Source organism: Microtus pennsylvanicus, chromosome 2, assembly GCF_037038515.1.
Source record: "Microtus pennsylvanicus isolate mMicPen1 chromosome 2, mMicPen1.hap1, whole genome shotgun sequence".
Classification (NCBI taxonomy): Eukaryota; Metazoa; Chordata; class Mammalia; order Rodentia; family Cricetidae; genus Microtus; species Microtus pennsylvanicus.
The window spans coordinates 25017450-25043958 of NC_134580.1; the positions used below are offsets into that span (position 1 = coordinate 25017450).

Below are 26509 nucleotides of genomic sequence, written 5' to 3' on the forward strand. Positions count from 1 at the left end.
AACTTGTTGTTTGTGCAAAACAGCCTGACTAACCACTGCAGCAGGTCTGTTAGTCCAGGCAACGATCACAAAATCTTCAACGCTAACATAAAGAACCTTCCAGTGGCAAATCCCTAGGAACCATCAAGTCTCCGAGCAGGCTCTTTGGGTTAAGTCTTTCTTCACAATCGATGAGGGGCAGTCAAAGCTAACAGGAACTTGAACAAACCACGTAAGTGGTGGAGGTCGAAGATGGCTTCTGCCACCTGGAGGTGGATCATGTAATTTATATTTCTGTGTGCATATATTTAAATCACTTTGACTTTAACGGCATGGGCTGGATTTACTCGCGAGCACTTACTGAATTCTTGCTTTAAAAGATGTGAGCCTCACTTCAACTATAATACTGAATAAGGGGCCCTGGTTCATTCGACAGTCATGTGGGGTACCAGGCTGAAACTGCAGGTAAACTCAGCAGCAGGAAGGTGTGAAGTTTACATGAAGTGGGGGGAGTGATGAGGTAGTTAGAAACAGGGGTGATGAGTTGGATCAGTCTAAAAGTAAGCTGGTGTCCTGTTGGGGGGGGGGGAAGAAACCCAAAGAACAGTTTATTGTGTTCTTCATGGGTTCTATTATGGGATTGTTTTATTTATTGATTATTATTATTTTTTTTGATTTTTCAAGACAGGGTTTCTCTGTAGCTTTGGAGCCTGTCCTGGAACTAGCTCTTGTAAACCAGGCTGACCTCGAACTCACAGAGATCTGCCTGCCTCTGCCTCCCATGTGCGTGTATTAAAGGCATTCTGGGATTAAAGGCATGCTGGGATTAAATCCCCTGCCCGACCATGGAATTGTTTTATTTTGACATTTACGAGGTGATGTTTTTCTTCCTGGAGCCACCCGCCCACACGGGTAGGGACTGAAAGGGTTTCATAGATACTAAGAGTGCCAACAGTGGAACGGGAGTGTCACAGATCCGAGACTTTCCCATCACACACACACACACACACACACACACACACACACACACACACACACACAGCCGAGTCCAAGCAGCTGTCTCCTGTCTCCATCACCTGGATTTGAAGAGATGAGGTACAGGTTGACTTTGGACTGGCCAACTTGTTTATCTGGAGGAACTGAGGTACTTAGGGGCTGAGACTGACTGCAGGGGTCTGTAGGGACTGTAACACAACTGTCATTGGTTTCTAGAACAGTCTATTCGATATTTGCAAGACCACCCACTGAGTATTTATTTGTCTAATAATCCGCTCAAACACCCCAGCCAGCCGTCCCACCAGCCACTTTCTGCTTAAGTTAAACTGCAGCTTTCCTTAAAGTTCCTTCCAGAAATGCAGCCATGTCACCTCTCCAGGTGGGACGGTGTCCCACTCCAGACACAGCCTTAGGTCTTTAGGAATAAGGATTTCTTTCTTTCTTTTTTTTTTTTTTTGAGACAGGGTTTCTCTGTGTCGCTTCGTTGCTCGCCCTGGAACTAGCTCTTGTAGACCAGGCTGAGGAATAAGTATTTCTTCAATGTTCCAGTGACTGTGGAACCTCTTGGAAATGGCTGGCTCACTGGTTAGGGAGCCATTTCATACTGAGTGAACATACCCACACGCATTGCTAATTTTAAATAAATTGGCATTTGGAATGTAGCGTAACACGATGCTGTCTCAGAACCAATGTTGAACCATTCATTCCCGTGTTAACTGCACACAGTAGGTGTCCAACATTATCATTCCCATGCTAACTGCACACAGTAGGTGTCCAACATTTGGATGCCAGTTAAATTTAAGAGTGTCAGGCAGTGGTAGTGTCTTTAATCCCAGCACTTGGGAGGCAGATAGTCAGATCTTTGTTAGGCTAACCTGGTTCACAGAGCCTCCAGGACAGGCTCCAAAAGGATAGAAAAACTGATGTGCCAGATCTGGTAACCACACTGCAAACTTGGATGTTAGTTTCTCAGGGTTTGTCAATAAAACCTTCTCCAGCTATTTTCTTTTTATCTGCCCTAAGCCTTCAAGGCTCAGGCCGTAGCTGAGTTATTCAGTTATCTTTCCAGTTCCTAAGGAAGTCATGCCATTGTATCACACACCCACACCCATCAAAACAAACCTAATTTCCTTGCAGACCCACTCCTTAAGAGTGTTCCAGGCTAGCCTCCTAAAGGCAAATAGCACTGCTGTGGGCTTTGCACACTACAAAAAAAGGCGGTTATCTCCGACAGAGATAAGCCTGCATCTCCAACTCCAACATAAATCTGTGAACCCGGGGAGCTTTGTGAAAACAAGGCTGTCTTCACGTCGTTGAGTGTCATGAGTGCCGGGCAGTCTTACAAGGCACCTGATAACACACCTCATCCCACTACCCAAAAGAAGAGGCCGTTGCTTAGGATTAAGCATGTATTTATTTTAGTTTAGTTAAAACAAAACATACATTGTTTCATTGAAACCGGTGTAGCACTCCTTGCCAACAAGCCGGGGCATGTTGGCCTCTACAGTACAGTGGGGACATTTACACTATGTACACAACAGAGGCTCTCGTGGTTTCCATTGTGACCACATGACACGTTACCAGATAGCGACTGCATTTTGGAAATTTAAACCTCATTTAAAATGTAAGATTTGAACCCAAATAGAAGTCCGGTTTATTGCAAATACAATTTAAACAAGTATTTTCAATTTCCGTATTTATATACAATGTCAATTTCTGATATGGAATTCTCTGTACAAGTACTTTGCGGACTTATATATAATGTAAGCTCATCAAAATGCAGTTCAGAAACTTAGGGGAATATATATACATTTGAACGCAAAACCCAGGTCCAACAGTATATACAATCTATGTACAAATACATATGGACATTGTATTTACAGTTTATCATAAATATTGAAAAATAGGTTAGCTTTAATGGATTAATGCTGCTCTATAAATAACAGTACAGTCATAACTGAAATGTCCATGGAAGACAATGCAACATGAGGTGACAGGACAGTGGTTTTAATACTGAAGACTGCTCATGAACGGGGATTCAGTTTCGGAACCTCGAGGCAGATAGATAATATAGCCTCAAGCGTTGGAATTTGGCCTAAAAATTCATTTTGAACCTTAATTCACAAAAAGATTTGGAAAGTTCAAGCTGATTGACCGTGAACAGGATTTTCTCCTCCATGTCTTTTTGGTTGTCATGACACCTTCTCTTGGATGCTTGTTTTCTCAACATCCCAGGCAGGTCTTATCAGCAACTCTTTCCAGGACTTCAAGCAGAATTGCGAATTCGCGGAACTCCAGGTGAGGTTCTGGATTTGGATGCCATGAAAGCAGCACGGGAGAGTGTTTTCTCACTGCCTCTGCTTCTGGATGGTCCCCGGATTTCATCTTCGGGATACAATGGACCATTGGTCTTAAACGCAGCACTATCAGGTATCTTCTGGTCTGCGAGGATCTTTAGCAGACAAATCTTGCCTATGAATTCAGCTACACATACAAGGCTGTGTAACAAGAACCATGTGTGCCACATTTCTGGCCCTTGCCTCAAACTAAAAATATTTCGTTCAAGAGATAACCTCAAGAACCAGATGGCCAACTGATGATTCCACTTGCTTCCCTCAACCACTTAATGGAATTATGTCTATCAGATCTTAGACATTATGCCTGATGAGCAAAGTACCACATTATTTAATATATTCAACATACACCGTTAACATACAATAAATGTTCTCTTAAAGCCAAGCTTCAAAGCAATGTTTTCACTTTGAACTGGAATTGAAATGGAAGGGAAGCATGCAGCTGGACCAAGAACTAAGTACAACCAGGCTGTACTGTTTCCCCTAGCTAATCATTTGTTCGATGTAAACAAATAATTCTGCATTGTTACAAGAATGAGATGACAACCCAGTGCGAGTTTGGAAAAAGCTTACTGCTCGGGAAACCCAGTGGTCTTTCTGAACTGGCGGCGCGCAGGCCTCGGTGCAGCCTGGGGGTCAGACCTCTACTGCAGAGGCAGCAGGAACACATGAGGCACGTGTTGTCAAGTAAATTGTGCTTCCAGCAGATGAGCATTTGCAAGCTGTACTTCCTGCTGGAGAGTTCTGGCCTACTGCCATCAGGCGCCATTTTCACCTCTGGAAACAATGTTTTAAAGGGCAGGCCCAAAAGCTGACTCAGAGAGCTGACAATACAACTCTGGAGACAGACGCGACTGAATAAACCCTGTCTTACCCAATTGCACAAACTGTTTGGTACCTCAAAATCAGTTATTTCATTTCCAACAGAAATATCTGCACTGCTTTTCAGCCTACTCGGCTGAAGACATAAACATTTTAGATTTAATGAGCCAATTATCTGGAAGCAAACAAACTGATGAACAGTGTTCACCGGATCTGGTGCAGCAGCTACCAATTAAAGTGAAATTTGAACAAACAAAACAAACTATGCTAATTCATGATACAATTTTTCTTAACATTTTCCCCGAAAATGATTTTGGGTAAAAAAGTATTTGGCTTATAATGCCTACAAAAAAGGCAAATAATTTCATAATACTAATAATATTCGTTTTTAAATATCAATGAAATTGTGTTACGGAGTTTATTGACAACTGGTTCTGGATAAAGTTCAAAAAATGCAACTTCTTCAAAGTAAAATAGTGCTTCTGAGGTCTTTTAAAGTATTTTTTGGTACAAAAAATAAGTGTTTTTCTCAATGCTTATTTCAATACTTTGCTGTAAATTAAGTGTTTTTCACATCGAATGGTTCCATTAGGCACATTCAAGTAAAATCATAAAATATCCAAGTTAAACAATGACACAGCCAAGCATGTGGCTTGATAAAAAGTTAAAAGTTCGTCCATTCTCTGGAATGGAATAAATAGTCACTTCCCTTAACCCAAGACTCGTGGTTTTGCTGTTAATATCCATTCCTTAACACACAGATAAGTTTCTTAAAAAAATAAAAAACTGAAATCAAAACAAAATAAAAAAAAGTTCCACTTATTCTGCATCCAGAAGAACCAGCGAGGAATCTGCACTTCAAAAGGAAGTGAACCGAAAGCATCAGGTGAAATTTCTGAGCAAGTTGAGTGTTGACTCAACACTGGTGGCAGATGGACCATTGAGTTTGAGTGGTGCCATTAGTGGCCACCTGTAGAGGCATTGTGTACCCAATCCAGAACAATCAAGGCCATACTTCCGGTCATCACCACTATGCCACTGATCAAGAACAACAAGGCCTGCAGGAAGCAGAGAAAACTCATCAGGGCGGATGCTAGAATCACACCTGTTACAATACTCTCTTACCTGACTAAATACAAACTGTTAAGGGATCAAAGTTACTTAGAGCACAGAAGGCTTCTCTATGTTGGTACAGCTATTCATGAACCTGTAATTTCTCACCCATGTCCCTATAATTAATAAACGTATAGATTGGAGGGGTTGGACGGTAATGATAGAGACTCAGGAAGGTTTGACTCCCAGCTTAGACTTGCTCCTAACAGCTCCGGTAACTTAAAGTAGCTCCTTTGTATTAACCCACCTTCTAGCCCGTGACATCACCACTCTCACACTAACGCTTCCCATGTCCTCTCCTCTTCCTTTCGCTCCCTGGATATCCCGCCTATACCTCTTGATTATTGGCTGTTCAGCTTTTTTATCACCCCAATCACAGCAATACATCTACACACAGTGTAGACCTTCCCACGTTAGACCTTGGTTTGCCGGTGTCTGTGCTTATTAGTTTGTCTCCCCAAGAAAAGTTCACCCCCATTTACTCCTAACCTCATTCTTAGACCACAATTAGTGGTCAAACAATTAGTGGTCAGACAGTAGGGCTGATGGTCTCTTATTCCCAATACCCCCACAGGGCTGGCATGTTTTTATTCCTACGTTCCCCTGCTAGGATTCTGATTCCAAAGAGCATGGTTTGTGCTTGGCACAGTTTGCCCTTTGAAACAAGATGCTAGCAAACCTAAGGATGACTACAGACGTGAACGCATTCAGAAGCCCCCAGAGTCCTACCCCAGGACGGTCTCATTTAGATAACACCCTCACCTTCCTTGCTGTGCACACTGGCACCCATCACAGGGCAGGAGGTTAGCACCTTTCTGCAACTATGTTTCTAGTGCACAGCAACCTTTGTTAAGTATTTCACTGCTAGAACTTCAGGAGAGACTGAAAGTAACTACTGGTTTTACCGTCACCGCTCACTCACCCCAATCTTTTGCACAGATCTCATAGGTTCTTTCTTCACCAACTTGATGTAGAAGGCAGATGGAAGAATAAAAATCAGCATAGCAGCTGCCGACGCACCTGTAAAAGGACGTTTATCCTTTGAGAACTCAATGAGTCTAGTCTGAAGGCTCAATATCCTTAGGCATGTAAATCAGAACTTACCAATGAAACCAAAGATGTCCCTAATGGTGGGGACAAAGATGACAAGCAAGTTGGTAAAGGACAAGATAGCCACGGTGATGACACTGTGACGCCACCAACTGAACTCCTTGGCAGCACACAGTAAGTGAGTGATGGAACTCCGGATCTGACAAAAAAAAAAGTATCGCTTATTGTTTTAGCAATCCTACTTTAATTAGCGCAAAGAATTCACAAGCAATCTACAACGTATCAACGGCAGTTTTTCTAGGACTGACGCCCCTCCCTCCTGTTTGCTGCCCCGCGATGATCTGGAGCCCGCACCCCGCCACTACTCATCCCTGCAAACCTCCCCCACTGTGGCCCTGCTGCAGTCTCCCTCCTTAAACCTCCACACCCAGGCTCATCACAGCTGTGCAGGAGCAGGTGGTTACCTACCGGGAAAATAACCACCGGCACCGTGAGGGTGACAGCCATCAACACAGCCAAACGGACAATCAGGAGGAGAATGTCAGTCCCCACGATTGAGGAGTAGGTGTGAAGCAGTTCCGACTCGACCTGTCCTGTGGGGACACAGCAGAAAAAGCTTTCAGTGTGGGATATCAAGGAGGAGAGCAGACTCACAGTGAAAGCTGCACTCTCACAATGACTACAAACTAAGGCTAATGAGATTAATCTGGAATTATGATTAATGCAATTAAAGTAACATTGGAGGAAATTGTTTTCTGAATACTGAGATTTCGCCACACGACCTCCAGTAAGAAGAGGGGCTAAGCACCTAATCCAGCTCCGGCTCAGTGTGTGAGCACGCACGTGTGTGTTGTATTAGTTACAGCTAACGGTGGGGTGGGAGCAGAGGCAGCGGGAGCGCAACAGAGGCAAGGACGTCACAGAAACATCAAGCAAATGGCTCACATCCGCTTCTGAATCTGGACCGGAAGGGGACTTCTTACAGCAAAGATACACACACGACATCGGTTCCAACAAACGAGTCTTTCTCTTCCTGAGATTAGGCATCACTTACCGTAAAATGTCAGGTATCCGAAGAGAGCAGCAAGCAGGTACATCAGAAACATGGCGAAGAAAGAAATCTTGGACACGTTCATCATCCTCCTGCGGCTGCGCCTGCACAAGCACAACAGAGCGCGTGTGATGGTCAGCGAAACCAGCCAAGTTACACGCTGCTGTCGGGGCTGCCAATCACAGTCAGAAAAGGTCAAGTCCCTACCCTTTCAGCTCTTCATAGATGGGAAGAATAGCAGGATGGCAGACGAAGGAGAAGGTCAGGATGGGCACGGCGTACACGGTCTGAAAGAGACACACCACTGCATTCACACCCCGCGGCATACCCTTGGAGTCCCTGGCGGTGCTTCAGGGGTTTACACCAAAGCCTGGAGAGCCCCACTGCTGCCAATTACCCCCCCTCTTCAATTTTGTTTCCCAAGTATGACCGAGACCACCTGAGACTGCGCGCCACTCTGAGGCCATGCGCCTGGTTCGCTTGTATTCCCAGTCACGGGAGAACCTGAGGCTTCTGTCTAGTTCTCTTCCCCACCCCCTATAAAAAGCATCATCGATCATCCAGCCTCAGTTTCTCTCGAGAAATGTTTTAAAATTCCTAATGGGCGATTTCTTTTTCTCCTATCCCTTCCTAAAAATTTCTTTCTAGAAGGCAGGAAGGCAACTAGTTACCTGTGAGTTGAAGATAAAGTAACGCGGCGTGCAACAGTCGGAGACGGTGGCATTGGACGTCACGTTAGACGCCAGGAGGGCCAGCGCTGATGTGGCGTTCACAGTTTCATTGATCATCAAAGCTTCCACAGGGCAAGGAATCTGAAACTTCTTGCAAATCACCTGAAACGTTATTTTCGCATTTGTTAAGCAGAGTAACCTGACAGAGTGTTGAAAATGGTATTTTCCAAAAGGAGAAACTGTTACCTACCACAATCAGAAAGAACATCATACACAGCAAGGAGAGGCCACTGGTGTACCCCAAGTACCCTGGAGAGGCAGGAGAGAAGGGTTCCGGGTTAATCCAGCAGGGATGGAGAACACAGACTGAAAGACACTAGGGCTAGCAATGGCATGCTATGACCAGCTGGGGGCTCCAGTGCTACGCTGTAAGTGTGTCACACTGCCATTCCCAACACCAGGTGCTGGGAGCCTTCTAGAATTCAGCGCACCGCTAAGTAGCAACACCCCTTAGGGACTGCTGGCTCGCCAGGCCAGCTGTGGAGGCGTACATCTTTTACCTTTTCTATCCCAGCACTAAGAAGGCCAGCCTGGTCTACAGAGCAAGTTTCAGGATAGGCTCCAAAGCTACAGAGAAACCCGGCCTTGAAACAAAACAAAAAAATAAAGCAGCAAAGTGTCTCGCTCACCTAGATTTCTCAGCAGCGACAACGGGAGGATAAGCACCAAGGACACCAACAGGACCAGGTAGTCACCATTCAGATACCACAATCTAGGAGAGACGAGAAAGGGCAAAAATCAACGACAGGTCTAACAACACGCACGAAAGGGCAGTTTAACTGAGCGCGCAGTCAGGTTAGAGGTGGGGGTGAAAGGCAGGAGCTTCTGCGCCATTCTCTGCTCTGGGAAGACTGCCAGCTGATTCATAACATAAAACACGTCTTAAAGCTTGATACTAGTGTAGGGAACAAGGCTGCTCTGTGCAGCTGGCAAGCTTATCTCTGAGAACCGTACACCGACATCACAGTTCTCGCCTGTAATTTCTATCCAAGGAGAGAAAGAACTATGGCGAGATTCTTCAGACGGTTGTCAGCAAGTACAGTCATTAAGCATTTCACTAAGGAAAGTTCCACTTAGATTAAAATTCACAGGCAACCACTCTCCTCCCCCAAACTAGTCTGAACCAAACCCCCACTCGATCAGAATTTATTTCAGATTATCATAGTAACATCTAAACCCACCTTAATGCCAGAATAAACTATAGTCAAAAGGCCATTTCTGAAACTAAATGTTCCCTAAGTTCTAGTAACCAAGGCCTAGTCTCGCTGGGCATGGTAGTGGCGTGCACTTGCATGTTCTGTCCCAGAGGCAGAGGCAGGCAGACTATTTGAGGTCCAGGCCAGCTACAATTAAACAAGGAGACCCTTTCTCAAGGTAAAGCCATTCCTTCTTTTTTAAAATATTTTTATTTATTTTAGGTTTTTCGAGACAGGGTTTCTCTGTAGCTTTGGAGCCCATCCTGGCACTAGCTTTTGTAGACCAGGCTGCCTTCAAACTCAGAGATCCTACTGCCTCTGCCTCCCGAGTGCTGGGGTTAAAGGCGTGCGCCACCACCGCCGGGCGCCATTCGTTCTTAAAAAGCACTATTTTTAAGTTCTAGCTCCTCACGGGCTCCACTCCACTCAGGACAGTAATAAGAACACCACTGAAAAACACTGCTGAAAGATCGGCATGATGAACCAAGCCTCGAAGCGCACACTGGGAGCCACACGTCTCTGCAGAGTTGGAAAGCAGATGAGCCTGGCTGTTTACATTAGGCCCCTTCCTCCCAGGAATGAGGAACTGTGGGAGACTTCACTTTCTACAGCAGTTTCTGGTTTTCTTCATTTAACTATTTTAAGCATGACTGGTATTTTTTTTTTTGGGGGGCGGGGGGGATGACTTTCTGTCTTAAACAACTCTATAGCCAGCAACTGTAGCAAATGGAATATAAACAGATGAATTCGAGCACTAGAGAAGTTCCGCGGCCAGGTTGGCGTACTTGTTGAGTTAAGTGCAAACCGCTGCACAAGTCCACATCGCTCTGGGAGGCGGGGGAGGGGAGGGCACTTCCCTATCAGAAGTTAAGTACGGACAAGAATACTTGTGGAAGACTTACTGATGAACTGTTTTATTTATATCCAACTTTGACCAAAAGAAAAAAAAAAGAAAGAAAAAAAGTATCTGCGATTGTTTCTATGCAGTAACCTTACTTAGCACCTACCCATTTGTATCTTCAATGTTCATTAAAGCCTTGATCACCAAAGGTAACTCATATTTCACTATGAAGAGGTAGCTTGACATAGCTGGAGGAAAACAAAATTAAACCATTACAAGTGCAAAATGTGGCCTGTGACACCGAGGTCATGTGTCACCACCTTGTGCTACTACTCAACGAAGCCTACCCAAAGTGCCCTTTCAGAACGTACCTCCAATGTTCTGCATTGTGATCGAGCCGGAGGCTGCGAGCTTCCCAGCCAGTCCAAACGCCTTATGCCCCAACTGTTCATATAACAAAGACCCTGCACGGAAGAGCACAGAGGAATGAAGCCCTCTGGAAGCTCTACCCCATCCCAAACCAGGATAGGCAGAGATTACTCGGGGCGGGCAGGGGCGGACCGAGAATGCCACCTACCTCCTTCATTGGCAGTCTTCAAGAGGAGATGAACAGAGTACAAGGAAAATATCGACACAAATGTCAAGAGAATTCTGAGAAAAGGAAAAGGCACACTGTTAGAAACAAGCAGGGCTATCCACTGACCACCTCCCTTCTACAGCACAACCGGTGGTGGTCCCTCTCTCGACCTTGACTGACACTACAGCAGCTAACAGGTGAGCTCCGCTGTATTAAATGAAGCCATGTCCACTGTGCCCAATGCAGGGGACTCTGCAAAGCCCCGGGTCTCGGGAAGTAGAAACTTGTACTCTGGTTCTGGGACCATAATTATCTATATACCTGCCATGTGTTCCTAACAGTTTCACTTAAAACTTGCCATTAAACTTAGTCCACAAGGCTTTTATGCCATTCAATAGATGGGTAAGGAAAGGCCAAGACCCCATGGACCAGACAGACTGAGAAAGGAAGATGGGCGGAAGTGGAACTAACATTTCGTCAGACAGTATTTAAAAAAAAAAACAAAAAAACTACTAACAAATGAGAGAAGTGACACCCGGGCTTGAGGGGACACTATTTGCTTGACCTCTCAGAAAAAGTCAATTAAAAAAAACTCTAACAAATTAGGTGACTGGGAAGACACAAAAAGATGTGCCCAAGTAGAGAACTCTAGAACGAGTGAGCTCAGCTTCACCCTTCCACTTGAGGAAGTGTAAGGAAGGAGGAAAGGGTCTAACACCACTGCTCTCCTTGAGTTTCTCAGCCAAGTTCCACTTTCCTTCTATGAAGGCAAACAACGCACTGAATAACAGAATAAAAAAACCCCAGTAAATATGCAAATGAGACAGCCACATAAATTCTGACCTTGTATGGGCAAACTGTACACTATGTAAGGTGCTGGCCAAGGGGGAGAAAGGCGTCAGCAGCACAGAACACAGGCTGTGACTTCCATCCTAATATCAGAATGGCAGGACACCCGGGCTTGAGGTGACACTATTTGCTTGACCTCTCAGAAAAAGTCAATTAAAAAAAAACTATAACAAATTAGGTACTGTCTTTGCAATGGATTTCATGCCCCTCGAGGTCACTTTCAACCTCAAGATTAACTCTCCTTAAAAGGTCAACTTGTCATTTCTTGCACGTGGCTTCTGGCCCATTTACCCTTACAATGTAAATAAGGAAGAATAAAAACTCGCACAATCTTGGTATCATTTGGCCATTTATTAAAATGGTTAATCAAATACAAATTAAGCTATTAAAGTAGAATTCCAAAAGTTCAAGGGTTACATGGTAAGTTTTCCTTTTAGTTATGAAACAGCCACCCATAACCACATTGGTAGCATTTTAAAGTTTCCAGTTCTCGTGGCAAGAGCCAGAAAGGGTTTCAAACATGTAGAGTCCCATCAAAAATTGAGATTTCGGAATGTTCTATAGCTAAAGGTCCTGAGGCTTCATTTTAGCAAGAAATGCCTCCAAGACCCTTACCCTAACGCTTTTAGTATCCAATGTCAGGCTTAACATTAATTATTGTGGAATTTCATAAAGCTGAGTTTTTCTTCTCATAAACATTGGAGAAAATAACTTGACTGGAAGGTAGCGGTCAGCTAACCAAAACATAACTGTCACGAAGGGAAGGGACATTTGTAGAGTGTGTGGTTCTGGTGACGTTAGAGGGCCTTCTACGGAAACTGTCAACCACACATCTACAGGCGGTTTGGAACTTAACACTGAAAACCATACACTGACACTTGTACGTGCTTCTGTCCTTGGAAGGAGTACTTCTTGCCCCCTGCTTTTCTGAGAGCACTGGGAATCGTACCAGGAGCCGTGGATGCTAGGCAAGCACTCTACCACTGACTGGTACTTTTATAGCCCATGACTCTTCAATCACAACCCCCCAAGGGTCAGTGACCCCAAAATGGGTTAAGAACCATTTTGCAACCTCTAACCAGAAATTTTAGAAATCAGAGGACCAGCTAATTAATTTTTGAAACAATTAGTAGGCTCATATTTAAAATATTCAGATATCATACAGATCCGGAAAAACATCTTTAAAAAAATGGAGTTTGCATTTTAGCATCCAGAAAACTATGACTCACATGTCCTAAAACCAGCATGTTCTAGGCAAGGTAAATATCACCACACCTCTATCCAGAACTTTTTTTTTTCCTTATGTTTAAGGGCCACAGGTTTTAGGGGGAAACTGTCAACTTGTGAAACCCAACTGGAGCCACTTCACTTACTGTAACCTTGGCTTCTGTTTTTAATCAGACATTAGAGTTACTCTAAACTCAATACTTTCTCACTGGCCTCAAGCTGTCAGTGTCAAGCGCTACCCGACATTCTACCTAACCTGCTTCCTTGATGTTGTATAGTATGTAGTAAGACAAGAGTTTCGGATTTCTCGCACGTCAAAGTTTAAACGATTTCTAAATCAGCTATTTCAACTGCAAATTCTTTTCCGGAGCCAAAATATGTTTATTCATATTAACTGCCCTGCATGGCAGGCTCACTACTTACACATACTTACATAAAAAGAGCAATTCCAGTATTAGCCATGGCATAAGAAAGCCCAAGGATTCCACTGCCCACAATCGCATTGCTCAGATTAAATACTGACATTCCAAAGGAAGTAGTACCTGGATGCTACACAGAGGGAAACGATAACCAAACATATAACAATAATTAAAAGGAGAAAAGCAGCTTTGGGCAAGTTAGATTTGAAATCTAAAACACTATTCTTTTACTCCATAAAGCCAGGCACGTAAGAAACAGTATTTTCAACTTACAAAGTCAGTTTCATACTTCTTCTTCCCCAAATTGGATTCAAGTAAAAAGTTCTGGTTTTCGGGATCCACATCCACGTAATGGCTGCAAAAATAAAATTTTAAAAAAGTGTAATTGTAACCAGACCGAGGGATAGGCAAAATCGTGTTTTAACGTACATAAAGTAAAACAGCCCTTCGGTTCGGCTACGGCACCTCTTAGTTAATGCCTAAGGAGTAAAGTCTTTCCTGAGATACCGTTGGTCATGCAGTTAACAACCGGGTAATTTAGTAGGCTACTCTCTCCGGGGCTAAGAGCAAGAGGCTGGGGCCCCGGGCAAGTATCCTAGGGCCCCGAGTGAGCGTTAGCCTATGACCGCTGAGCCATCCCTCCAACCCGAGGCGATGTGTGCTAGTTCTTATTTATTTATCTATTATTTTTGCAAAGCGCACTTCTCCCACCTTTTCAGAGCAGCCTGCTTGGTGGGGTAGGAGTAGTTGAAGTCACTGTTGGAGCTGTAGCTGCTGCTGTCCTCATCCGGGGAGATGTTGAACCTTCCCATTTCGGTCTTCTTCATGCTGATCGGAAGTGTGCGTCCGGCGCGGGGTTCCTTTTGTCCTTGGCGGCGCACTGGCCCTCGAGGCTGCAAGCCTGCGAAGGTAGAGGCGGCGTCAGGACTGCAGCGCCAGCCCGCCCCCGACCACGTGACGCCGCCGGGCGGCGCAGCGCGGCTGATTCATCCCCCGCCAGGCGAGTGGAAAAGTACCAGGCGAGCGAGGGGCGGGGGCGCGGCGAGGGGCGGAAAAGTACCGGCGAAGGGGACCGCGAGAACAAAGATGCGCCCGCCGCGGCGCCCCCTCCAGCCACCTCGGCGCCCAGCCCGGTGTCCCCCTCGGCCAGAGCATGTTTACAAGCGACACGCCGAGCTCTCCAGCCGCCGTGGGTTCCCGGTCCCCGGCCCCTCCTCTGCCCCGGGAGGAACTGATGCAATACCGAGGGGCGATTGTCAAACCCTCGCCGCTCGCCTCTTTTCCCCGTGTCCGGATTGATTTCACGTTCGGGTCACTAGACCCGGCTTGCAGCAGACGAGAGCAACCCCGCGCCCGCGCGGCTCCCCGCTTCCCCTAACGGGAGGCTGCGGCCGGCTGCCCGCCCACCCGCAGACCCCGCTCCCGCCGCCGCCCCTCCCCCGCCTCACCTCGGCGCTCTCCCTCCGGGCTGGCCCACCACACGGCAGCGTCTCCCGCAGGCTGTCTCGGTCACACCAAGATCGTAAAAAGACGGGACGAAAATAACAGCGACAGATTCTCTAACGATCCCCGCAATCCAACAGGCTTTAGAGAGATTGACTTTAATTAAATTATGATCAGCTTTTTCTTCCTTTTCTTCTTTATTTCTTTATTTTTTTTTTAAAGCGGGGGAATGGCGATCACGATCCTCCGGCGCGGGCGGCGGCGTGGCGCGGTGTGGAGCTGCCTCGCGAGCGCCGAGTTATAGCGGCGGGCGCCGCGTCAGTGGGCGGGGCTGGCGGCTGCTCTTTGTGTATCAACAGCACCTGGGCTCCGCCTCCAGGCCGCGTCCCTTTCCCTCCAGCGGCCTCCCGCCCGCCCCGCTACCCCGCACCCCAATTCGGGGGAGGGGCGGTCGCACCCCGCTTCCTCGCGGCTCCGCAAGCCCGTGCACCGCAGCCCCGTGGGTGGCCGTCCCCCGCGGCTGCCGTCAGGAGCCAGCTCCCAGAAGATTTCCCTCCCTTCCCAGTCACCAACACTGCATTTCGGGGACACATCTTGCATGTGTGTCCCCCCCCCCAATTCTAAACCTTTTCCAGCCGGTGCCTTAAGATGTACGCGAAACTTGAGCCAGCGCTGCCACGCTACCCTGATGGTCGGATTGTGTTCTCGATCTTTCCACCTAGATCTGCTTTCACTCTCCTCCCCAGAACTAGCCTGATGATTAGGGCGGCTAGCAGTTCCGTTTCAGGAGAGACTTTTGGTGTGCACGTGGGACAGCATAGTTGGAGAGATTTACGTTTGGCCAGAAAACCAGATCCCCTAAAAAGGGGTCGGGCTCTGCTGAGGCCGCCTAGGAGCGTCCTGGCCACCCCTTGGCGGACACTCTCCCTCCTGCCACCACCCCACCCCACGCTGAGCGCTGCTGTTAGCCACCTCCCCGGGCGCCCTTGTTGGAATGCAGGCCTGGAGCTTTCTCTGCAGCCCGGATCCCTCGCTGGGGCTGTGGTCTTGCAGAGTCGGGCGGCTCAGGGGGCCCCTTAGACTAGAATATTCGGTGCTGCCGGAAAGGCGAGGGCCCTTCCTTTTCTGTTGAACAAAGACCCTCGAGGAGAGAGAAATGCTAGTTGAATGAAGGAATAAACAAACGAGTTTGACCTCGTGCTCTCTTCCTTTGGGGGACGTGGGAGAGATTGGGCTGGGCACAGAGGAAAGGACTGGGTGTGATCACGATTTTTGCCTTCAATGTTTTCCTGAGGAAATCTGTACCGCTGCCTATTTCCGTGGCACGTAAGACTTGGGGTGCCTTCAGCCTGTGCCAGTGTTCGTGATTGACAGGGCAGGACCCTATTTCCCCTTTACACCCTGTGTTCCTCACCCTACACCTTCTACTCTGGTCCTGCCAGTCGCACTTAAACAATAGTCTAACTTCAGTACCGCACGTCCCCTCGTCCCTCTCAAGGGCCACTGTCATTCTAGGCTTAGTCATTAAGACCCAGGAGAGCCTTTTTCGGCCTGCCTTCAGGGTTCCCTCCTCAGACCTCAGTGCCGTTTTCTAAGCCGTGAGTGCAGGACTTTATAAACCTGTCCTGTCTTGTACAGTCCTCAAATTGTTCAAATTTGAAGTCTGTGCCGACAGCCTCCCCATGGGGCGGAGAGGTTAGGAATTTGACGTACAATCAAGGCGGAAAAGTCTTGATTACCTTCCGTGAGGCCGTACTCCTTACTAATACGGTCTCTACTCTTGTCAGAAAAATCTTAGTGGTGGGCTCCAGAGGAGCCCCGGGACATTCCTTCATATCAGGTTTCAGCTGATAAAAATCGAAAAGTCTTAAACCACTTTTTCATTCCAGGTAAATCTCTGCCCTGTCAGAGGTGTTCCGGAAGTTCTCTGGTTTGGTGGTTATGGCTGCAATTTGCAATACAGCTAGATCTATTGTCCTTTGGATTTATTGGTGGTTCATATTACAGGCTAGTTAGGAAAGAGCCATACCTGCGAAATTAAATGTGTGTGTGTGTGTGTGTGTGTTTGTGCGCGCGCGCGCAATCTTAATCTGACTTTCTGGACAGTCAGAGCCTGAACAGTACATGACCAAAACAAAAGGCTTTTTTTCTATCACCAGTTGGGGGCTTCCGAACAGCCAATCAAAACTACATGACTGGGCCTGGAGAGATGGCTCACTGGTTAAGAGCATTGCTGCCCTTCTGGAGAACCCAGGTTCAGGCTCATCAGTCACATGGCACTACTGTGACCGCCAGCCCTAACCTGGAGACACTGTGTTGTTGCCCAGGAAGCCCTCACGCTAGCCCAGACCCTCCTACTTTAATTACTGATGGCACTTCTTTCCAAAATGGCCTGGTTTGTGTATCAGTTTATACATTTGAATATTACTCTTTGTAACTCCAGTTCCAGGGGATCCAAGGTTCTTTTCTGGCTCCTGTGGCCACATCAGACATGTGGTGCAGAGACATAAACGTGGCCAAAACACCGATATACCTAAAAATAAACCTTAAAAATAAATACCTAACCGAGTGTTTCCCAAGCGAGACGGCAACTGTGTTGGGGTTTTGCTGTTCTTTGTCTAGAAGGCAGGAGACATGATGAAACTGGACCCCCAAACGTTGTAAAGCTGAAGGCCTACATTTTTTCAAACTGTGAAAGGGGCCAAGTGGTTGAGACTGATGAATTCCGTGGCGTCTATCAGCTTACACTTTTCTTTACCGGGTAGGATGGAATGGGGGGAAAAATCACTATCCCATCCATAGCAAGACTGAGTATTTTGCTGTGAAACTTGAATTTTGCTAAATACGATGCATTTAAATGTGATGCAAAATGTACTGGGGGGGGGTTTCTGAGCCAGAATTTCAGAAAACATGTCTGGGCTGAGCCGGAACTCGGGATCTTCTGGCCTTACCCCCTTCCCTTAACACCTGGAGTTGGAATCACTGCTGGAGCTGGTGGTACCGCCTTGGCCACCACACTTGGTTTTGTGATGTAAAATGTCTTTCTTGCTGGGACCAATGGAGTCTGAGAGCAACCTGATAGCATATTCTGTGAGGGGAAGGCAGCCACACAATAGCTGGGATTTTTCTTGAGTTCATTGTTAAGGTAAATTGTTGGAAGTTTTGCGAGGTTTGTTTTGTTTGTTTTGGTTTTTCAAGACAGAGATTCTCTATGTGGCCCTGACCTGGAACTTGCTCTGAAGAGCAGGCTGGGCTTGAACTCAGAGATCTGCCTGCCTCTGCCTCCTGAGCGCTGGCATTAAAGGCGTGCGCCACCTCTCCCTGGCACAGCTGTTGGAAGTGTTTTAGTGAGGGCAGATAGCTGCCTTCTATAGAATTATTTGACCATTATTACCTATAAAACAGAATGCCTTGTTCCTGAGAGGCTGTGATTCGCTAACTTTCCCAACCTGTCAAACAGCAGGGCTGAAGAGTGACCCTCAGAAGTTTGTTTATCCAGCCTATCGTGTTCCGCCCACAGCGGATTTGTTTCTTCCTACTTTCCATTTTCAACAAGTCTCCTGAAGTTGGCGTCCGTCACCAGCATTTGGCCTTGCCTATAATTCTACCCTACCAATGATGGACCCTGTGAATCTTACTTTCTGGTCTATTACCTTTTGGAAATCCTCTCTCCAAGAACACGGGCCGGGCCTACCAATGTGACTCTACTTGGCAAAAGTAACAGCACATCACTTGTTTGAATAAATAAAAAAGGAAGGACTGGCTTTCATATTTATTTGAGTGTGTGTGTGTGTAAGTGCACACACAGGCACGTGCTCACAGAGGGATGGGATCCCCAGGAACTGTTGGAGACACACCTTCCTAAGCCTGGATGGAGGGGGCAGGGCCTTGGACTTCCCACAGGGCAGGGTACCCTGCCCTCTCTTAGGACTGGAGGGGGAGAGGGTGAGTGGGGGAGCGGGAGGGAAGAGGGAGAAGGGGAGGAAGTGGAAATTTTGATTCCTAGTATTACTAAAATAATAAAAATAAATAAATTCTAAATGTGAAAAAAAAGAACTTATCGGGAGCTACTGACAAGGGAGCTGAGAAACTAGTGTTCTGAAAAGGCACATGATCGTCACCACTGAGCCATCTCTCCAACCTCTTCACTTCTGAAACTTGGTTACAAAAGGTCATTGGCTTTTATGAGAGCTGGAGAGATGGCTCGGTGCTTAAGAGCTCTTGTTGTTCTTGCAGAGGACCCCGGTTTAATTCTCAGCACCCTCATTGTGGCTCACAACAATCTCATCATTCAGGAGATCTGATGCCTTCTTCCAACATCCATGGGCACCAGACATGCACGTGATGCACACACACACACACACACACATGCACATGCACACACCAGACAGAAAAAAAACACCCATACACATAAAATAACCTTTCAAAAAAAAAGTTTGTGGCTTGCATTAATCTTGTTTCTCTTGCAATCCTCCCTCTCTTTTGCTTTCTTCCGCATTCCCTTCAAGGAAACTCAGCCGCCACCTCGTAAATTGTCCCATAGGAAGATCCAGGTGGCAAAAGCTGTTATCTGTGGCAAAACCAGGGAATCCCAGAAGCTTGCCAGAGTCAAGAATAAGCTTGGAGGCTTCCTCTTGTTCAAGTCGGTCCTTGAGATGACTTTGTCCCCAGGGGAAACCTTAGTCACAGAAATCTGGTAAGCCCAGCCCAGGTTCTTGACCCATAGGAACAGGTGACAATTGTCCATTGTTTTCAACCACTACATTCTGGCATAGTTTAGTACTTATCAATAGATAATCAATATATTCCTTTCATACTCTGTGCTTTTGCCAAAATACACAGCTTATTGTTTTCAGTCACAAATCATTCCTACTTCTTAGAATGTTCTTCGTGCTCCGTTGCCTTGCCTTTCCTACATATCAAGTGTTTTTCCTTGGAGACTCAACTTAAAGGCCACATCTTTCCTTAGCTCTTCTGGATCTGGTGATTCCATCTGAGAGTGTTCTTACTATATAAAGAGCTCTGGAAACTCCTTTTACTCTTGCCTGTATAGTGTTACCTGCTACCTGTGGAAAAGCTCTAATCTTTGCAGGGCAGCCTCAGTTTACCTAACCCAGTCACATATAAAAAGAAAGTCCTCTTCAAATATGTGTACGGATGAAATTTGTTTTTTTTTTTCATTTTAGCAGTCATTGCCACCTGCAATTGTGTTAAATTTATGTGTTTATTGCCTGCTGCCCTCACTAGAGTGTAAAAAGGTAAGAATAGAGCTTAATCTAGTTTGATTACCGTATCTCCTGAATTCGTAAATGCAGGGACAAAGAATTTCTGAGTTTCTCTAGAAGCAGAAGAAACCTATTACCTAACATGACTGAAGGGCATCTATCATATCCCTTACAGACTAAAGCAGAATTCTGGATTTTCCTATCAAAACTGTTCCTTCTCTAACCTAGCGAATTTCGAGGAATGTTGCAGTGAGTGCCACGTACTCAGCTTGGACTCTCATTTTAAATCTGCTTTTCCTTCCGCCTATCAACAAGCCACGCCCATTGCCCCCCCCTCCCCGCACAGGTTACATCCTAACCTCGGGTAGGCTTCCATCTGTGTGCTCACAGTCCATTTGTAACCAGGATCAAAAAGCCTTTTCTGAACATAATTAGAATCTCTGTTTTTTGGTGGGGGTGGGACAGGGGTGTTCTTTGAGACAGGCTTTCTCTGTGTAGCCCCGGCTGTCCTGGATCCCACCCTGTAGATCAGGCTGGCCTCGAACTCAGAGATCTGCCTGCCTCTGCCTCACAAGTGCTGGAAGGGAAGGTGTACATCACTACATCTGGCTTGTTCTTTATTTTTAAATATATTATGTATTTATTTGGATGATTTCATACATGAGAAGGCTGTATCTTGGCCACATCTGTCCCGATACTCCTTTCCAATTCCGCAGGCACTCATGTGTCCTCCTTCCTCCTTCAAGTCCTCTTCTTTTTGTAACGCACTGAGTTCAGTTAGTGCTGCTTGACGGAGGGCTGGTTGACCTTGCTGGCTTGGTCTTGGACCTGTTTCAGGCAGCAGTGCATTCATGAGTGCAAGGAAGGACCACATCCTGTCCAGAAGACAGGGTTTCACAGCACTCTTTCCATTCTCGGGCTCTTAGAGTCTTTCCTCCCAGGCTTTCTGACTCCTTATTGAAGACTTGACTGGGTAGGTTGATACAGATGTTTCCATTAGGACTGGATACTGTTTGTTTTTGTTGTTTATTTGCTCAGGACCTTTGACTCTGCATCTTCGCTCCCAGGTCTCTTTCTGCATCTTCTGCAGTGCTAACTCCGGTATCCTACTATATATATCCTACATTATACACACACACACACACACACACATATATATGGCCAACAGCAAAATGTTTGTTGAATTTATACATTTGATTTCTCCTTATCTGTCACACACAACAGGCTGACTGCTTGTCGTAATGGTTGTGATGGACGCTTTTGTTTGGTCTCAGACCCACTCTTCTGCAGGCCACAGATATAAGAATAATTGCTAAGACTTGCTTTCTAAGGGCTTTGTTTTATCTAATTAAACGATAGCCTGATTCCCTTGTCCCAAGACAGTGTTACTCAAAGTACAAACTTACAGCCAAGCATTAAAGAAAGATAATAAAATTACTTTCCTTCCCCTCCCTCTTCCTCCAAACCACACCCTCTCCTTTATTCCCATGAGTTCTATATTTTGTTTATGAAAGGCATTTTGAAGTGTGTTTACATATGAATGGCTCAAGTAGGCTAAGTAGTATCTGCATTGTCTCACATATCTATCTTTAGTAGAGACAAGAACACTTAAAATCTCTCTTTGAATATTTTAAAAAAATATATCGTTATTAGGTATAGTAACCATGATAGACGATACACCTTGTGAACTTATTCTATTTAACTGAAATTTCATATTCACTCTGTGTGGTTTTATGTGTGACGTATGTATACCCATGTTTGCACCTGTAAAGGCTAGAAGTCAATGTGATGAATCTTCCCCTACCATTTTCCACTTGATCTTTTGAGACATGATTTCTTACTGACTCTGGTGCTCACAGATTGGCTAGGATGACTGCTCAAGCCACTGGGATCCTTCTGTCCCTGCCTCCTAAGGCTGGGATTACAGATGCATGTTGCCATACTCATCTTTTTCAAAAATGTGGGTTCAAGCCGGGGGGTGGGAGGGGTGGCGCACACCTTTAACCCCTGCACTTAAGGAGGCAGAGGCAGGGAGCGCCCTGAGTTCGAGGCCAGCCTGGTCTACAGAGTGAGTTCTAGGACAGCCAGAGCTGTTACACAGAGAATCCCTGTTTCAGGAGAAAAAAAGAAGAGAAAGAAAGGAAGGAAGGAAAGAAGGAAAGAATAAGGAAGGAAGGAAAGAATTGTGGGTTTTGTGACTGTAGACCCAGGTCCTCGTGTTGTACAGCAAGCGCTTTCCTGAGGTACCTTGCCATCTTCAAATTTAACCATGATACCCAGCCCCATCGTTCTATTCCTTAGTTCTATAAGTTTAACTAATTTAAATTGCACATATGAGATCCTACAGTGTAGGCTCATTTTACTTATTAAAATGGCTTCCAGTTTTATCATATTGTCATAGTCTATGTTTTCGCAATATTAATCTCTTCTGGGTGCATTAAAAAAAATCCCTTCTTTGACACCCCCTCCATCACTTTGTATAGTCTATTCTTGGAAGCATGTATACGTCTGTAACATGGCTCCCAAGTCCAAAGTAACAGAACTGAGCAATCTGCTGATGGGGCGTGTTTCTGAGCTTGGAGGATACTCCAATCACTAGAAATCAATCGCTATGCACCAAATTATCCCTCTTCCTGGCTGCAAACTGCAGACAATTATTTCTCAAGGTTTCTGCCAATCAGGAATTCCAAAGTTCAGTTGGGTGCTCGGGCTTGGGGTCGACTCCGCTGTAGTCCCCGCTACGTCGATAAAGGTTGAAACATCCCCTTCAGCCTCCTTCACTGGCGTGGTGGCAAGTTAGCCCTGGCCAGCTGGGTCCTCTCTAAGGCTCCTCCATAAGCCCCCTGACGTCTCTATGACAGGGCTGCTGGCTTACCCTAGTGAAGATGACTGAGGAGAGACCAAGGCAGAAGCTGCCTCACTGAACTCGACTTCAGACACTTTTCTTTCTTCCGTCATATTGTATTATCCACAGAGACAAGTCCTGATTCAACGTGGAAGGAGACTATAGACAAGCATGGATAGCCGCAGGGAGGATAGGTGGGCTACCACAGAGGGTTTGTCAACCAGGCACCATTGCAATAAATGCGATATGCAATGAAAAATGGCTTAGCCTGCAGCACACAGTAGGAGGTTTGCAGACGGAGCAGTTTGAGGTTGACTTTTGGCCACGCCAATGGTCTCTGAAACTAGCTGTAACTTGTTTTGTCCCCATCCTGACAGCTTTAATATCCTGGGGGTGTCTCCCAGTAGGATCACAGGCTGACTAGAGTGGTTTTGGGGGTCAAAAGGCAGACAACCATGGGGAGGAAAGAAGTGTCAATTTTATTAGGAAAGATAACACTGCCTGGCAGCACTGCTGTGACCAGGACCAAGTCACTCAATCATGTATAAAAAGGACATTACACAGTGACACCATGTATTTGTAAGGAGTGTTTGTGTCCAATGCATGTTTTCCTCCACAAGAATAAATTTCTGGTGACCCCAGACAGTCTTAAAAATCTTTTTAGAAATATTCGGGTAGATTCCAGGTATTTTAGTATGAATGTTTAATGCTAGTGGGACTGGCAACTCTATGGGGACCTAGCATCAGCATTCTGTCTCCTCCCTGAAGACAGGGCTGGCTTGGTTCAGGTGCTTTCTCATGCTGACCACTGGCACAGCCAGAGTGGACCTGCAGTGGCCCACCCATTTTGCTAGGTGCTGGGAAGAATGGCAGGGAAGCCGAAGGATTTAGGGCCCTTCTGCTTTTCACTGACACCTGCTAATCGGCAACGAATGGGCTGGAAAGTGAAAGCCACGTCCCACCTGCTCTCTCTCACACAAGTCCACAGGTTTACAGAATGCTCAACTTAGATCGAAGAACTGGGCGAGAAAATAAGGACATGTTTACATCACAAAGATGTGCGTTTTGCTGAAAAGTGGGCTATGTTCGATTGCTTTGAAAAATTAAAAATCTCACATTGTTACAATTCTTTTTGTTCAAAGAGAAAGGACAGGGATTTATCGTTCGATATATTGGGCCTACTTCGGGGCCACAATGGACTAACCTTCTTGGCCTTCAATTTCCTGTTCTTTGCCCAAGGCTAAGATACTGAAATAAGGATTTATTAAAATGAACGTACCTACAGTTCTGGGTGATTTATGGGCTTGGTTCTGAGATCTTTACTCACAGAAACTCTCGCTGTTTTGGCAGAACTCTTTGGCACAAGGTTGTCTCATGTAGACACTTGCATCCGGTTTCAAGTAAACTTGTTTGGGGCTAACTGGAGCTAATGCCACTTTACCGCCTCCGCATTCAGCAACCCTCACCCGAGTCAACCGTTCGGAGTCAACCCGTAAAGTTGTTTTCTTGAACCACGCACACCACACACCTCAAAGTGTCATGGATGGTGTAGCCATCTGTGACCCCTGGGTGGGTTAGGTGAAGCGCCTCAAAATTGCTGCCCCAAGGCTAAACTCTGTGAGGCATGTTTCTGGATGGGGAAAATGATTGCTTATTATTTATTTTCCTGGTGGGTGAAGTCAGGACGAGCTTTGTTCAGGCGACCGTAGGTCCCCCCTCAACCGAGCCACAGACGCCCATCCCAACGGCTCCTCCCTCCGTCCTGCTCCAACCACGAGGTGTGGGACCCGAGCATGGAGCTGAGGTGGCGGGGCTGTGGCCGCGGCGCCCAGCAGGCGAAGGTGGAGGCGCCAGGGTGCCGCTCTCCTCGCCCCTGAGGATGCCAGCCGGGTCACTCGTGAGGTGGCCCTGCAGCCGAGCAGAGCAACCAGCTCGTGGAGCCCGGGCAGGCAAGGCCGCGCCGGGAGGCGGGGCCAGCGTGGCAGAACCCCGGGGAGGGCGGGGCTTACGGCGAAGCGCGCGCGCGGGGAGGGGCTTTCCCCTGGGGAAGGACCCTGGCGGGAAGGGGCGTGGCCCGCGCCGCGCAGGCTCAGTACGCCTCCTGAAAATTTTCCACTGGGGCCGAGGGCGCCAAAGCGGGCTTAGCGCGCGGGCGGTCGCTGCGCAGTTTTCTGCGCAGCCCGCTTCTGCTCATCCAGCGCCCACGTGACGGTGATTCACTAGGTTCCGCCTTCCTCCGGTGCGCGTGGCGGGAGGGATGGAAGGGACTGGGCGTCGCAGTGGGGAGCCAGTGACAAGGAGAACTTAGGGGGCCCTGGACGCCGGGGCCAATCCAGGGTGCTGTGAGGAAACCTGCACGGGGCCGCGAGGCTTGACGCGCGTGGCTGTGTAGATGCGTCCCGAGGCGGGAGCGAGGGCAGCCGCGTGCCCCATCTGCAGACGCTCGCACGCGTGTTCCTGACGTGGGCAGCCGTGCGGTGCAGGGCGTGCACCCGGGCCCGCAGTTGTCATGTTAAATCCCCAGACCCACGAGGAACTCCCCGAAGTTCTGCGGGTGATTCCAGATGGTTCCCAGTGAGGATTTGAAAATGGCATACCCGAGAGTTACTGCTAGGCTGCTTTGTTGAGGAGCCATTACATAGACACTCCGCCCTTATCTCGGTCCTCAGGAGGAAGTATTAATTACAGAAATGCTGCAACTGTTTCATCTCGTGGCATTTTAGATACTTTCTAGTAATTAGTGACCGTTTTTCTCTTGAGTCGTTCCATCAAAGTCTTGGAAGAAAAATGTAACAGCAACAAGGAAAATAATACAATGACTACGCACATACCTCTGAATTAGGAAATTAATATCTTCGCTGATTTTCCTGGGAAGAAGCTTTGGAGGTGGATATGTTATTGAGGTCAGATTTCTTCACAGATGTGCCCAGGGCCCTTTCCTCTCCCCCAAGTGGAGCATAGGACAGAATGACAAAAGTTGCTGCACCTGATGGTTGCCTTCTTTTTCCCACAGTTGTTTAACTTCTCCAGAACTATGTATTTTATTTGTTTGGTTTCTAGAATTTCCAGGAATTAGAATCATTGTAGTTAATGAAGCTAGATAATACTTAACTCTCAGGGTAGGCACTATTTCAAATTCCTTATTGTTTCTCTTTTTCCCCTAGTCAAGGTCATATATAGCTCCTGCTATCCTTGAACTTTCTAGGTAGCCTTGGCTGATCTTGATCTCCTGATCCTCCTGCCTCTACCTTCCAAGTGCTGGGTTGCAGGTGGACAGACCCAGGCTTCCAAATCCCTTATAGCATATTTAATTTATCAACTCTGGAAGTAGGGGCTGCTTATAACTCTTTACCTATTACAAATAGAAACGCGAAGCTGGGTGTGGTGGCGCATGCCTTCAATCCGACACCACTGAAGCAGAGGTACAGGCAGGCGGATCTCTGTTGAGTTTGAGGCTAGCCTGGTCTACAGAGTGAGTTCCAAGACAGCCAGGGCTACACAGAGAATCCCTGACGCGCGAAACCCCCTCCCCGTACACACACGCAAGCACTCGGGCCTTCACACACGCACGCACGCGGACACACCCGGAAATACGAAGAAGTTAGCTAACTTGCCAAGGCCATACAGCTTGTAAATAAAGCGACCTGGTTGTGATTCCAGACTGTAAAAGCTGAGCGGTGTTGCTAGTCTGGAAGAATTTCCTGAAGGACTGTATAGTTTAGCACACTGGCTGGCTGTTCTCACAGAGGACTCAGGCTTGATTTCCAGCACCCGTGTGCAGCTCACAACCA

General features: G+C 46.8%; 1 protein-coding gene across 2 annotated transcripts; it reads right to left on the reverse strand.

The window, feature by feature from the left end:
- Window positions 1-2370: 2370 nt before the first annotated feature.
- Window positions 2371-15086, reverse strand: Slc38a2 (solute carrier family 38 member 2). Of its 2 annotated transcripts, XM_075960474.1 has the most exons (16): window positions 14654-15086; window positions 13917-14106; window positions 13479-13560; window positions 13220-13335; window positions 10711-10784; window positions 10505-10597; window positions 10300-10381; window positions 8726-8808; window positions 8287-8345; window positions 8037-8198; window positions 7573-7652; window positions 7369-7469; window positions 6783-6907; window positions 6369-6513; window positions 6187-6284; window positions 2371-5209 (listed from the first exon to the last, which is right to left on the reverse strand). In XM_075960474.1, exons 2-16 carry the CDS (start codon window positions 14030-14032, stop codon window positions 5111-5113), a joined length of 1515 nt encoding a protein of 504 aa, XP_075816589.1. In that variant the 5' UTR covers window positions 14033-14106; window positions 14654-15086; the 3' UTR covers window positions 2371-5110. The 2 variants fall into 2 exon arrangements, with proteins under 2 accessions (XP_075816589.1, XP_075816590.1); XM_075960475.1 differs by lacking the exon at window positions 13220-13335 and having other exon boundaries at window positions 14654-14975.
- Window positions 15087-26509: the final 11423 nt, after the last annotated feature.